The 10,889-nt window shown below is 43.9% G+C and overlaps 1 protein-coding gene and 1 long non-coding RNA gene across 3 annotated transcripts; one reads left to right on the top strand and one right to left on the bottom strand.

Annotated features, from left to right (window-relative positions):
* The first annotated feature begins 149 nt into the window (after window positions 1–149).
* LOC112843506 (uncharacterized) lies at window positions 150–2,611 on the top strand. The gene is made up of 2 exons (XR_003215885.1): window positions 150–561; window positions 1,710–2,611. It is a non-coding gene; the product is annotated as an uncharacterized LOC112843506 (long non-coding RNA).
* A 1,125-nt stretch (window positions 2,612–3,736) lies between these two features.
* On the bottom strand, window positions 3,737–10,510 carry nkain1 (sodium/potassium transporting ATPase interacting 1). Of its 2 annotated transcripts, none has more exons than XM_003444133.5 (8): window positions 10,273–10,510; window positions 9,542–9,941; window positions 8,536–8,673; window positions 8,348–8,428; window positions 7,587–7,784; window positions 7,338–7,398; window positions 5,933–6,014; window positions 3,737–4,149 (listed from the first exon to the last, which is right to left on the bottom strand). In XM_003444133.5, the coding sequence occupies exons 2-8, from the start codon at window positions 9,593–9,595 to the stop codon at window positions 4,140–4,142; spliced, it is 624 nt and encodes a 207-aa protein (XP_003444181.2). In that variant the 5' UTR covers window positions 9,596–9,941; window positions 10,273–10,510; the 3' UTR covers window positions 3,737–4,139. The 2 variants fall into 2 exon arrangements, with proteins under 2 accessions (XP_003444181.2, XP_025758072.1); XM_025902287.1 differs by having other exon boundaries at window positions 10,143–10,274.
* Window positions 10,511–10,889: the final 379 nt, after the last annotated feature.

Raw genomic sequence — 10,889 nt, 5'->3', positions numbered from 1 at the left:
ACCGGACCGGTCCCTTTGTTATGCATGTTTGTAGTCTGCTTGCACTGCGGGGCGTGTTTATTATTGTTTTACCTGCACCTCATTCACCTGTCTGTTAGCTAAAGGCGAAAAAAAGTAAATGACTTAACAGACAGCGGCTTCTCTGTTCCTCTTGTATCTCAAACAGAATACGTCACTAATTAAATTTAATTAAATTATATTTCAATGTTACAATAAATACTTTATATGGGTGTTTAAAGTAAAAAAAAAGATGTAAACATTGTTCAATATATATTTATGGTGCTATCATCCGCTGCTAGAGCCTTCCTTTACTGTGGGCTATACACAATGCGCCGGGGTCTCCACGGTAACGGGGTGCGCCACAAGGCCAGCCAGTGCGTGGCTCCCGGACGCTCCGTTACACCTCCGGAATGTGGGCAGACGGCGTGAAAAGGGGGCAGTGAGCGGCCCACATTACAAAAATAACCCAGTGGGCTTTTGGAAATGTGCCAGTGGCGACACCGTGACTGCAGACCGGAGAGAACGCCGTCCGCACGCACCCGCGCGCGGATGACGTAATGGGTACAGTAGATAATGGCTACCCTTAAAGAAAATGTATTGGGGGTCATATGGGGCATTTGTAGGACTCATCCGGCCCAGTAATCCCCGATTAAATAGCTATAAGTATATAATTAGCGCCACATGTTATTTTTAGACGCATAAAGTTGAAATAAGATTTCCCCTCTCTCTGTCATTTACAGTGTTTGAAATAATACCTCTAAGTCTCTATCATATGAGTTCCACTCAGGAACATGGTCAAGGTGTTCTGTATTATCTATAATCACAATATAGTAATACACACTTACAGACACAGCTGCTAATCTTTCTATGAAATTGCTGTGATTATATTTTGAAATTCAACTTAATTACTTGAAATACACTAAACAGCCACTTTATTAGATACACTTAGCCACCACAAGGTTGAACCCCCTTTTTGCCTACAGAGCTTTCTTAATTTTTCTTGTTATACATTCAACCAGGTGGTGGAAATGTTCCTCAGAAATTTTGCTCCATATTGACATGACAGCATTGTGTACTGGGAATCTCCCATTCTATCACATCCCAAAGGTTCTCTTTTGGATTGAGATCTGGTGACAGTGGAGGCCATTTTAGTACAATTAACTTATTGTCTTGATTAAAAAAAGTTTTAAATGATTTGAGTTTTGGACATGCCATCAGAAGATGGATACACTGTTATTATAAAGATCAGCAACAATACTCAGATAGGCTCTGCCATTTAAACAAAGTCTGTATTATGGGGCTCAGTGTACCAAAAAAATCTCCCCTACACCCCAACAGCCTGAACCGTCAACACATGGATTGGTCCATGCTTTCATGTTGCTTACACCAAATCCTACTCCTACCATTCAAATGCTGCAGCAGAAATGGACTCATCAGACCAGACCATGTTTTTCCAGTCTTGTGTTGTCCAGTTCTGGTGAACTCATGCAAATTGCATGCTCAGTTTCTTGTTCTTAGCTAACAAGACCTGGTGTGGTCTTCTGCTTCTGTAGCCCATCTGCTTCAGGGATGCTATTCTGCATACCTTGTTGTAACGACTGTTTGCTTGAGTTTCTGTAGCACTCTGGCCATTCTCCTCTGACAGTTGACATCAACAGGGCATTTTCACCCAGAAAACTGCTGCTCACTGGGGGTTTTCTCTTTTCCAGACCATGCTCTGTAAACCCTGGAGGTGGTGGTGGAGTGGATCAACAGTTTCTGAAATACTTCAACAACCATGCCTCGTTCAAAGTCACTAAAGTTATCTTTCTTCCCCATTCATTTAAATATCAGCACTTAATCTTTACTATATCTACATGCCTAAATTCACTGGGTTGCTGCCATGTGATTGGCTGACTAGATAACAAACTTTTGAACAGGTGTACCTAATAAAGTATGAAGTAAAAGAAATTGTAATACATTAAATGTGACTAATACACATTTTTAGAGGTTTAAAAAAATATAAGTAATGAAAATTTACAGTGACTGTATTTTTAAATTTAACTCTCTGTTTAGCGTTCATGTTTTTTAAAAATGAAAGTGATTTTATTTTGAAATTCACACATCAGCTTCATTAATGGATCCCAGTTCAGCAGCGGAGGCATAAAATGAGTCAACTCACAGGTACCGTTACTTTTATAATGTCACGCCTTTGTTTTGAGACATTGTTTTGACAGTCAAATCCTCATTGCAGAACATCAGCCCAGCTGGGTGCATCATTTGGATAACGCTCCTAACTAATCCTCCAAACGATTCAGCGCCTTATAATCCCAATATTATTACAATGTAATCAAAGGATGGAAAGCACTCAATTTATTAAACCCTCCTGGGTGAGACAAATGAGTCTGCACACACACACACACACAAGCAGAGACAACAAGAACCACATTTCATGTAGAAAGTGTAGTTTTATTATTTCAAACTTCTCCTTAACACCCGAGGTTTTCACCTCATACCTGTCTCCCTCCTTCCCTTTTCCTTTCTCCAGTTACATCTACAAAAACTACTCAGAGCACATCACTGTGTATGGTACATTTTCCTCCTCTGACGCCGTGCTCTGGTGGGGAAATCAGCGAATGAGCTGCAGGAGTGGACGTAGCTCGCGAGATGACGATGGTGGGGAATATTAGCTGCAGATGGGCTTAAAAGAAGGCAGGGTGAGGATGTAAGCAAAACGAGAAGACGAGAGAAACGGGTACGAAGAAAAAAAGTCTGGACGTGCAACCCTCTCCTCCCACCGAGTCCCACCCTTTTTGTTTGTTTGTTTTTTCGCTAAATGGAACCAACAATAACAATCATTGGCTGGTTATTTACATGCACAGTGTCCCCCCCTGTTACCACCCCATAGACACACTAATGCCTGATCCCAAAGCCATCTGCTGATCAACAGTGTCACATGTTACAATATGTTGAATAGATTTTCCTGAAAATCACTTTTACTTGATTTCAGAAGCAAGCCAAACCTATAATTTAAAAAAGACAAGGCTGGTGATATTCCATGGTAAAACAAAAACAGCAACGAAATTAGCCTTTTGATAAATATTGTCCATGTTGTGAAAGCGCTCTTGCACAAAACTATTGAAAACCCCATCAGTCAGCCATGCCGTTGCACCGAATTGCACCCCTTTGTCACAACAAAGCTGGGCACTGTAGTTTATTTTAAACACGCACCTCTCCCTCACTGTAAATACTACCTGGACATAAAAATAGTTTCCACAAACGTGCTCTTTATTGCTAAAGAAACTACAGCGTGCAGCTGTTGTAGGAAAGTACAGTAAAACAAATCAGTGCTGGGCGCTACAGGGAAGCTACTGAAAGATGGATGTTTTTTGGTCTTTTCATGTTTTGCCTTGTATTTACCGTAATAAACAACTGAAATATTGCCTGCCTTATCTTTTAAGGAATTCACTTTTCTGTGCGTTTTGGGACCTCAGCAGTGGCTTCGGCTGGAAGGTGAAAGCAGGGAAGGAGGAAGGGGGAGATGGCTTTGGGAGCGGGAATCGTAATCGACTGCTCTACACATCACCACGTTCTAAAAACAACAACAGGTACGAGCCGTGCCTCTTTTTTATTAGGTGACCCCCCAACCCACCCACCCACATCGATGAGCCCAACCCCACCCACCCCCAAACAAAACAAAACAAACCAAAAAAAAAAAAAAAAAATCACAGGGGCACCAAGTGGTAAGAGTCCAGGGTGCAACTGCAAAGCACCAGCTAGTCCTGTGGAATTACACAATCACACACGCACAAACACACACACAGACACACAGCAGTGGGAGTGTTGAGAGCTGGCAGTTTAGTGAACTGTCCCCTCGGTGAGGCCAGCTCTTGTTCTATGAATCTCTTCTCCCCTCGCCTTGCCTCCCGCGTCGCCTTCCTCTCGTCACGCTGCCCGGCATGCTGGTTCTTCCCTGAGCTCTGTACATTCTTTTCAGGGCCATATTTCACTTTCTCAGACACACACACACACACACACACACACACACACGCCTCTCCGTCTGGGTGGGGTTAAGTCCATTTCTCAGGTAAACTGTGACAGAGTGAGTCCATCCACAGTGACACCATCAGGGTTTGGCCTGAAGGGGGTGCTACCAACAGTTAACCAGCCCTGCAGGGGTGCAGAGAGGATGACATTAGTTAAAGTTAGAATATGCTGCACTTTGACATAACTGCACGAAAAAAGGCACTTCACTGACTTTACTCATGAAGTTGAATTTCGTGTTATTAAACTGCTCTGCCAAAAAAACAGTCCTGTAATTTTCAAAGGCAGGTTTTCATCCTTTAATGCAAAAACTGTTATAATATTATAATAAAATTGTATTATGGTTTATGAAAAGTAACATTTTTTTGAGCTTGATACGAACATATGGAGCTAAATTAGCCTCAAAAGGATTACAAACTAATACTTACAAGCATGTACAAGGATCCTAAAAAATACAAATCAACACATGAACACATGGAAACTGTTTTTTACAAAAGCGTACATTAAAACCTGAATAAGTACTGATCATTACCGCACAAATCTTTAAGTTCAATGACACAAATCTGACCCTTTTTACTTTCAAAAAGCTGCTACTTTCAGCTGCTCCCTTATTCACAAGGGGTCGCCACAGTGAGCAGCTCTGCATGTTTGATTTGGCCGATTTTTTTTTTCTTTTGCACCAGATTAACACATTCACTTGGAAAGCAAAAGGTCACTGGTTCGATTCCAGGTGGAGACACAAATCCCCTTTGGGTTTGTGTCAGGAAGGTCATCCGGTGTAAAACTCTGCCAAATCAAACACACAGAGCTACCAGCTGTGACGAGTAGCCCAAAGAAGCCCTTCTTGACACAACCCCAAAGGGACAGTATCCTCCCGGAATCAAACCGGGGATCTTTCCCTCATTAGGTGACAATGAAAACCTTCTTTTAGCTCACTTAAGAACTTTGCCTGATACGGAGAGATCTTGTGATGTGTGCACTTGTTGTTTTGGAGCATTTTTCACATCGTCAGCTTTGAACAGTTTCTCAAGCTGCGTTCAAGTGCTAGTGAAAAATTGGACACCGGAGGCCTGTAACTGAAGAAGGATTTTGTCTCATCCAGGTAGCTTGAGGGTTAAACCTGGGTTTTCAGTACCACGAAGATGTTTCACTTCTTACCAGAGCTCCGGAGCAGGTTAAGTTCCAGATTAGAGATCAGAGGGTATGAAATCACCACCTACTGACCAATCAGTTCTCCAGCAAATTATGTCATCATTCCCAGAAGATCCCACGGACCTCTGTGCGTGGACAGCATGAGGATCGAAAGTTTTTAATAGTGTCTAATGTCTTTGCATTTCCCTGATAATTAGTAATAAATATAGATTCTTATATTCTATTTTTAATATAGATTTTAATCACCATTTAATATCTCTGGAGTAGGTGACACTCGCAGGGATCATTTTCTGTCATTTTAAGTCATATGATCCCATATGATTGCAGAGAGATACCCTGGGTATACTGAACTTGCTTCGTAGTCCAGGGCCCTAGCCTTCCCTTGGATTCTGGGAAAAACTAACATTTTTTCCAGGGCTACAGGTCTGGATATATATGCATTTGTAAAGAAGTTTTATGTTTGTTCAAATTGCTTTGTATTTGTGTGTGGATTGGAGCATGCATTTTGTGAGTGCCCAAAGGTACTCACAAAAACGTTGTACACATTTTCATCATCCCTTTGAGACTAACTTAACTCCATACAAATTAGGGACTAAAAACAGACCCTCACTCAGCTTGAGTGCACTACATTTGGCCAACACCATTACACAATAGCAATGCTACAATGCTGGAATAGCGCTTGAAAGATTAACAATGAAAGCAACAAAAACAAAGATATTAAAATAGGAGACATTTGGAGAAGATGGCTGTAACTCACGTGTAAAGAGGCTGCAGCTGCAGATGAGAGGACTTCTGAGGAGGCTGGTAGCCGTAAGAATCGAACCCACCAATGAAATCAACTTCATGAGGGGAGAAAGAAAAAGAATGACATCATTCCACTTTCCCTTAAACTCTGTGTGTGTGTGTGTGTGTGTGGGGGGGGGCGGGGGGGGGGGGGGGGGGGGGTTATATACCAGGTGTTGTATTTCAAGAGGATTCTATTTTAATATGGCACTCTCTCGCAGCATCAGATTGTATCATCTTATGCGTTTGGCATGCTTTTATAGACTGCAAACTATGACATCAGAATGAGCAGAGATACAATACCAATACATCAACCTCCCTACTGCCTTTGTGTCACTGATACATAATCTTTCTCACTTGATTAAAGGAATAGAGTCATGTGGTGTCGAGTTAAGTAAGATTGATTAGCTGAATCAGTGGGGGCTATAAAAAAACAAACAAAACAAACATCAAGTTCTGGATCTGTTTTCTCTAGAGCTACAACTGATGTTGTAATGCTTTCTTTTTACAATGAAGCACAAAGGTGGTTTAAAAAAAGGCAAAAACAAACAAAAACAATAAAAATGCACAAGACTGCAGTTCCTTGAGTGGCCACTTGAGGCTCACTTCAAAAGTCAGTGTGTCCCCACAGACTCCAATATTAAAAAGACGAATTTTTGCAAAAAATAAACAAATCTATTACAAAATCTGATTTAGTCTCTATATTATAAAAACAAAAAAACAACATGGCGATGGATCTAAAGCTAAAATTTAGACCGGCTGATGTCAAACATTCGCTATATCCATCTTTTATATACAGTCTATAGTCCATATATTTTATGAGGGTGAGTGGTATCTTGTTTTAAAATAATACATAGCTAAGAAACTTGATTTTGGTTTTATGGGTTTTAAACAAATCGTGTAGATGTTGCGTGTTACATCTCTGTGACAACATGCTATTAAGACATTAGAGACACAGCACTCGCCCACTTCCTCTTACAGGAAATCAAACTTATAACATTAATATGGGACTTCATTTCTTCCACTGAGTGAGCGTAAAACACTCACAAGAGGCACATCACGGGAACAATCAGTCAGACACGCAGATGGCACATTCACGCCGACAGACAAGCACTAGCCAGCTGACAGACGGACACTCTCATGGTGGGAATGCATCCTAATACTCCCCACAGATGGAGGGCTCAGATCACCCAGAGGGAATCCTCTGCAATGATATCGCTAAGCATGACTCACACAGGAGAAACCAATGAGACGACAGCACTCGCACTCAGAGTCATGGATGTCTCACATAAAAGCCCTCGAAAATAGTACGACAAGCACACCTAATCGACTGAACAAGGTGCTGGAAGAGCTTTTAGTGAGAAGAGAAAGATACTCACAGCTGTCCTCGTCATCCTGGAAGACTTTGCTTACGTAGCAGGCGTATACAAAGCCAAAGAGCTGTTGGAGAGGAGACGATCAGAAATAAATACAAGGGTTGTTCTGTTAGCTGAGTCACTGCTGACTTGTCCAATATTTCTCAGAAAAGGTTTTAGCACGATATTGAGGGTCAGCAAAGTGATACAAAAGCAAAAAATGAATGTACAAGAACGTGTGTGTGAAAGTGTGAATGTGTGTTTGATACGTACAGCCAAGAGGATCTGAATGGCTGAGCTCAACACCTCGATGTACTGGTAGTCGAGCAGACACCCGGACACAGTGATGACATGGTGGTCATCGGGGGCCATGCGGGAGTCTAATACTGGTGTTACCAGGCAACCAGGACCGTGCTCCATCCACCACGAACGATGGAGGGATGTGTTGAACGTCATGAGAAAGTCTCTATCCTAAACACACACACATACAGTAGACACAGAGCTAATTGTCATGCTCGTAGTGCATCTTAAAGCTTCTTGTTATTGTTATTAATATGGTGATGCTTTTTTTCATGGTCTGTCATATCTACACTGTTATGTTAAACATAACCGGTTATTAATGAGGTCAGTCTATGTAGAAGTAATACAGATCAAACTTGAGATTCTTTGCTTGGTTTTGCAAAAAGGGAAGCCAATCAGAAAAAAAGTTGTCTCAAAAGCAGAGGAGCTAGTGAATGAACACAGGGGCTGAACTGAGGCCCTGTATGAGATAAATAAGGATTATTTTAAACTTTAAATCAGTCAAAGCTAATTTAGTAGGATCCAAGAAGAAAAATATGGATGTAAAAAGAAGGGCATTAGGTCTGCCTTAATTGTTTAGTCTAAAAAATACTTCTGAAAATAGTGACATGGAGCCAGAGAACTGCTAATATTTGGTAGTTGATCCAATATAAAAACATCTATAAAAGTGTACTTAAATATAACAACAAAACCATACAAGTCAGAACAGAGGTCGCACACAAAACACAACTTACCTGAGAGAGGTTTCCAACCTCCAGGTAGAAACAAATAATGAAGGAGTTCCATCCCACCCAGACGACCAGCCATACTGCATACTGCCAAACAGAGACACAGGGATCGGTGTTTGGGGACAGTAAGCTACACACACAGTTAGTGCAGGAACTGGGACTCCGGTGCAAGATGATGGATATACACTACTCACAAAGATGAGGTATCTGAAGCGAAACTGCACAGTGCCAAACATGCCCAGGATGACGGCCATAATGTGCAGGAAGTTGGCCAGAATGGGAGCCCACTGGTAGCCCAGGAAATCAAACACCTGCCTCTGAAGGGCTGCCACCTGGGAAGGGGTGGGTCACACACACAGACACACACACACACACACACACACACAGACACACACACGTATATATGCATATTAGGAAAGAAACAAGCACACATGCAAATATAAAGGACAGAAAAACACAACACACACAAGTACTGAAGGCTACACACACACACATACAGTGACAGGGAGACACATACACAGGTCTGCCGCAGTTGTTTCCATGGTAACTGCCTGGAGCACCAGCCAGTCCAGTGACTGTAAAAAAAAAACAGGAAAAAAAAAAAAGAGGAGCACCCCCAAAAAGCTCCACCAAACTAATGAGAATCTATGGGCCAAATCCCTGTGCCGCACAACAACTCATCAGGCGGGCAAACAATAGCCTCAATAACTGCTCCTCACACTGCTGCTGTCCACGCCTGCATCACACTCACTGCAGGGAGACGTTACAGTCACTCTTATAACACAGTCATCACCCTTGAGAGTGTCAGTCCCGAGCTATTTCAGAGGAAAACAAACATCCAACTTTCACTCTACAGTAGAGACCAGGTGGTGAGCAGGGCCTTCTTGTTCTTTACATTCAGATGATTTTTTTTTTATTTTTTTTTATGGAGCTATCAAGCCTCTCTTTATAAACATAGACCACCCTGACACTAAAGACCCCACTGCCCTGTACCCTTCTGCTTTATACACACACCCTAGCCTGTAATGTGGCATGGCAGCCCAGCAGCTGCAGCCCAAAGCTTTTTCCGTGTGTGACTGCATGGAGAGGCCGGACAAACATGTCTGATTACAATGTGCGGGTCTGTAGCACGCTGCTCTAATTATATCTTCATGGTGAGTGAGTAGAAAGGCACACACACACACACACACACACACTTACCAGCTGCAGTGAACATATCACCAGCAGCGTGCATCTCCCGTCGCACTTCCCCATTTTGGAGGGCTCAGGACGCGGCTTGGAGCCGCGGAGGCTCCGGGGGAAAGATGGGTCCCCGGTCAGATCCAGACTGCCTGGTCGCCTCAGCTCACAACATTCCCGGCTGAATAGACGTGCCCAAGGCCGCCGCCTCCTCCAGCAGCGCTGGTCTGGCTCTTCCACTCACAGTGGCTGACCCATCTTGGCCTCTGCTTTTTTTGTTTTTGTTTTTTGTAAATAACAGTCGCGGGTGGGTTTCAGGAAGGAGAGAGGGGAGGGGAGGAGGAGGTGAAGAGGGTCCAGTTCACGCCTGCTGCGGTCCGACCACCACAGAATCACCTCGGCCACACCTTCCGAAGAGGGGCTACACAAAGACACAAAGAGAGACGGAAAGCTGTCATAATCCGCTCCGGGCTACAGGCAGAAATGAGCATCATATGATACCGGATCACACGGGAGTGGTGGCGGTGAGGAGGAGGAGACCGACCCCGCAGTGGTGGTACTACAGCTAACGTTTGGCTACATACACTCCGCTACGGACACAAAGCAGCCCGTTGTGACTCACGGTTTTCTAGGAGCGGAAGAGTATCGTCCCCCTCCCCACCTCCTCCTCTCCCAACCTCCGTCGTCTGGATCGTCTTCTCCTCGAGCTGCTCGCGGGGGAAGAAGTCAAGTTAGCAGGCGGTTTTTCTTACCGGTACCGGGCTCCTTTGCTCCGTCTCGCAGTGCCTTTTGTCAACAATCGGTGCCGGGGCAGGAGGAGCCGGGGGGAGAAAGAGAGGGAGAGAGAAAGAGAGAGAGATAGAGGGGGTGGAGGCTCTCAGTCACCGCGACCCCTCGAGGAGGAGCTGCATGGATTCTGCGGATCCGCGTGCGCGAGGGAGTCAGCGAGTGAGCGCGAGCGAGCAGCCCCGCGAGGCTTTTGAAAGGATCACAAAAGAAATGGGGGCCCGCGGTGGGTGAGGAGGTTCAGACTTGTGGAGGAGGAGGAGGAGGAATAAAATCGCCTCCTCCCACCAGCACCACCATCCAGACCGAGGAGAGGGAGAGAGGGGAGGCTGGCCCCCGGAGGTGCTGCCCTTTTCCTCAGCTTGTGGTTATTCAGAGCGGAAATAAACACAAATAACAGCCTTGTTTAATCTCAGCTACTTTACCACGAGCAGCGCGACAGCACAATACAGTGAGCCGCACACAAGTCGGGTCAGCTATATCAGAGAAGGAGGCAGATAATGAGGCGGCTATTGCAAAGGGCCACGCAGTAATCAATGAGCAAGACAGATGTTTAATTTGGACTTGTAATTTTCCCTTTTTC

The sequence above is a fragment of the Oreochromis niloticus genome, linkage group LG22 (genome assembly GCF_001858045.2).
Source record: "Oreochromis niloticus isolate F11D_XX linkage group LG22, O_niloticus_UMD_NMBU, whole genome shotgun sequence".
Taxonomy (NCBI): Eukaryota; Metazoa; Chordata; class Actinopteri; order Cichliformes; family Cichlidae; genus Oreochromis; species Oreochromis niloticus.
Note: the sequence above shows the minus strand (reverse complement) of the source record. Positions and strands in the feature narration are given on the sequence as shown.

Excerpts from the sequence above, each read along its gene's own strand:
- nkain1 (XM_003444133.5), bottom strand. The coding sequence starts at position 9,595 with ATGGGGAAGTGCGACGGGAGATGCACGCTGCTGGTGATATGTTCACTG. Across the intron at positions 8,674-9,541 it reads TGATATGTTCACTGCAGCTG|GTGGCAGCCCTTCAGAGGCA; the intron begins GTAAGTGTGTGT and ends ACCCCTTCCCAG. Across the intron at positions 7,785-8,347 it reads AGGTTGGAAACCTCTCTCAG|GATAGAGACTTTCTCATGAC; the intron begins GTAAGTTGTGTT and ends GTGTGTGTTTAG.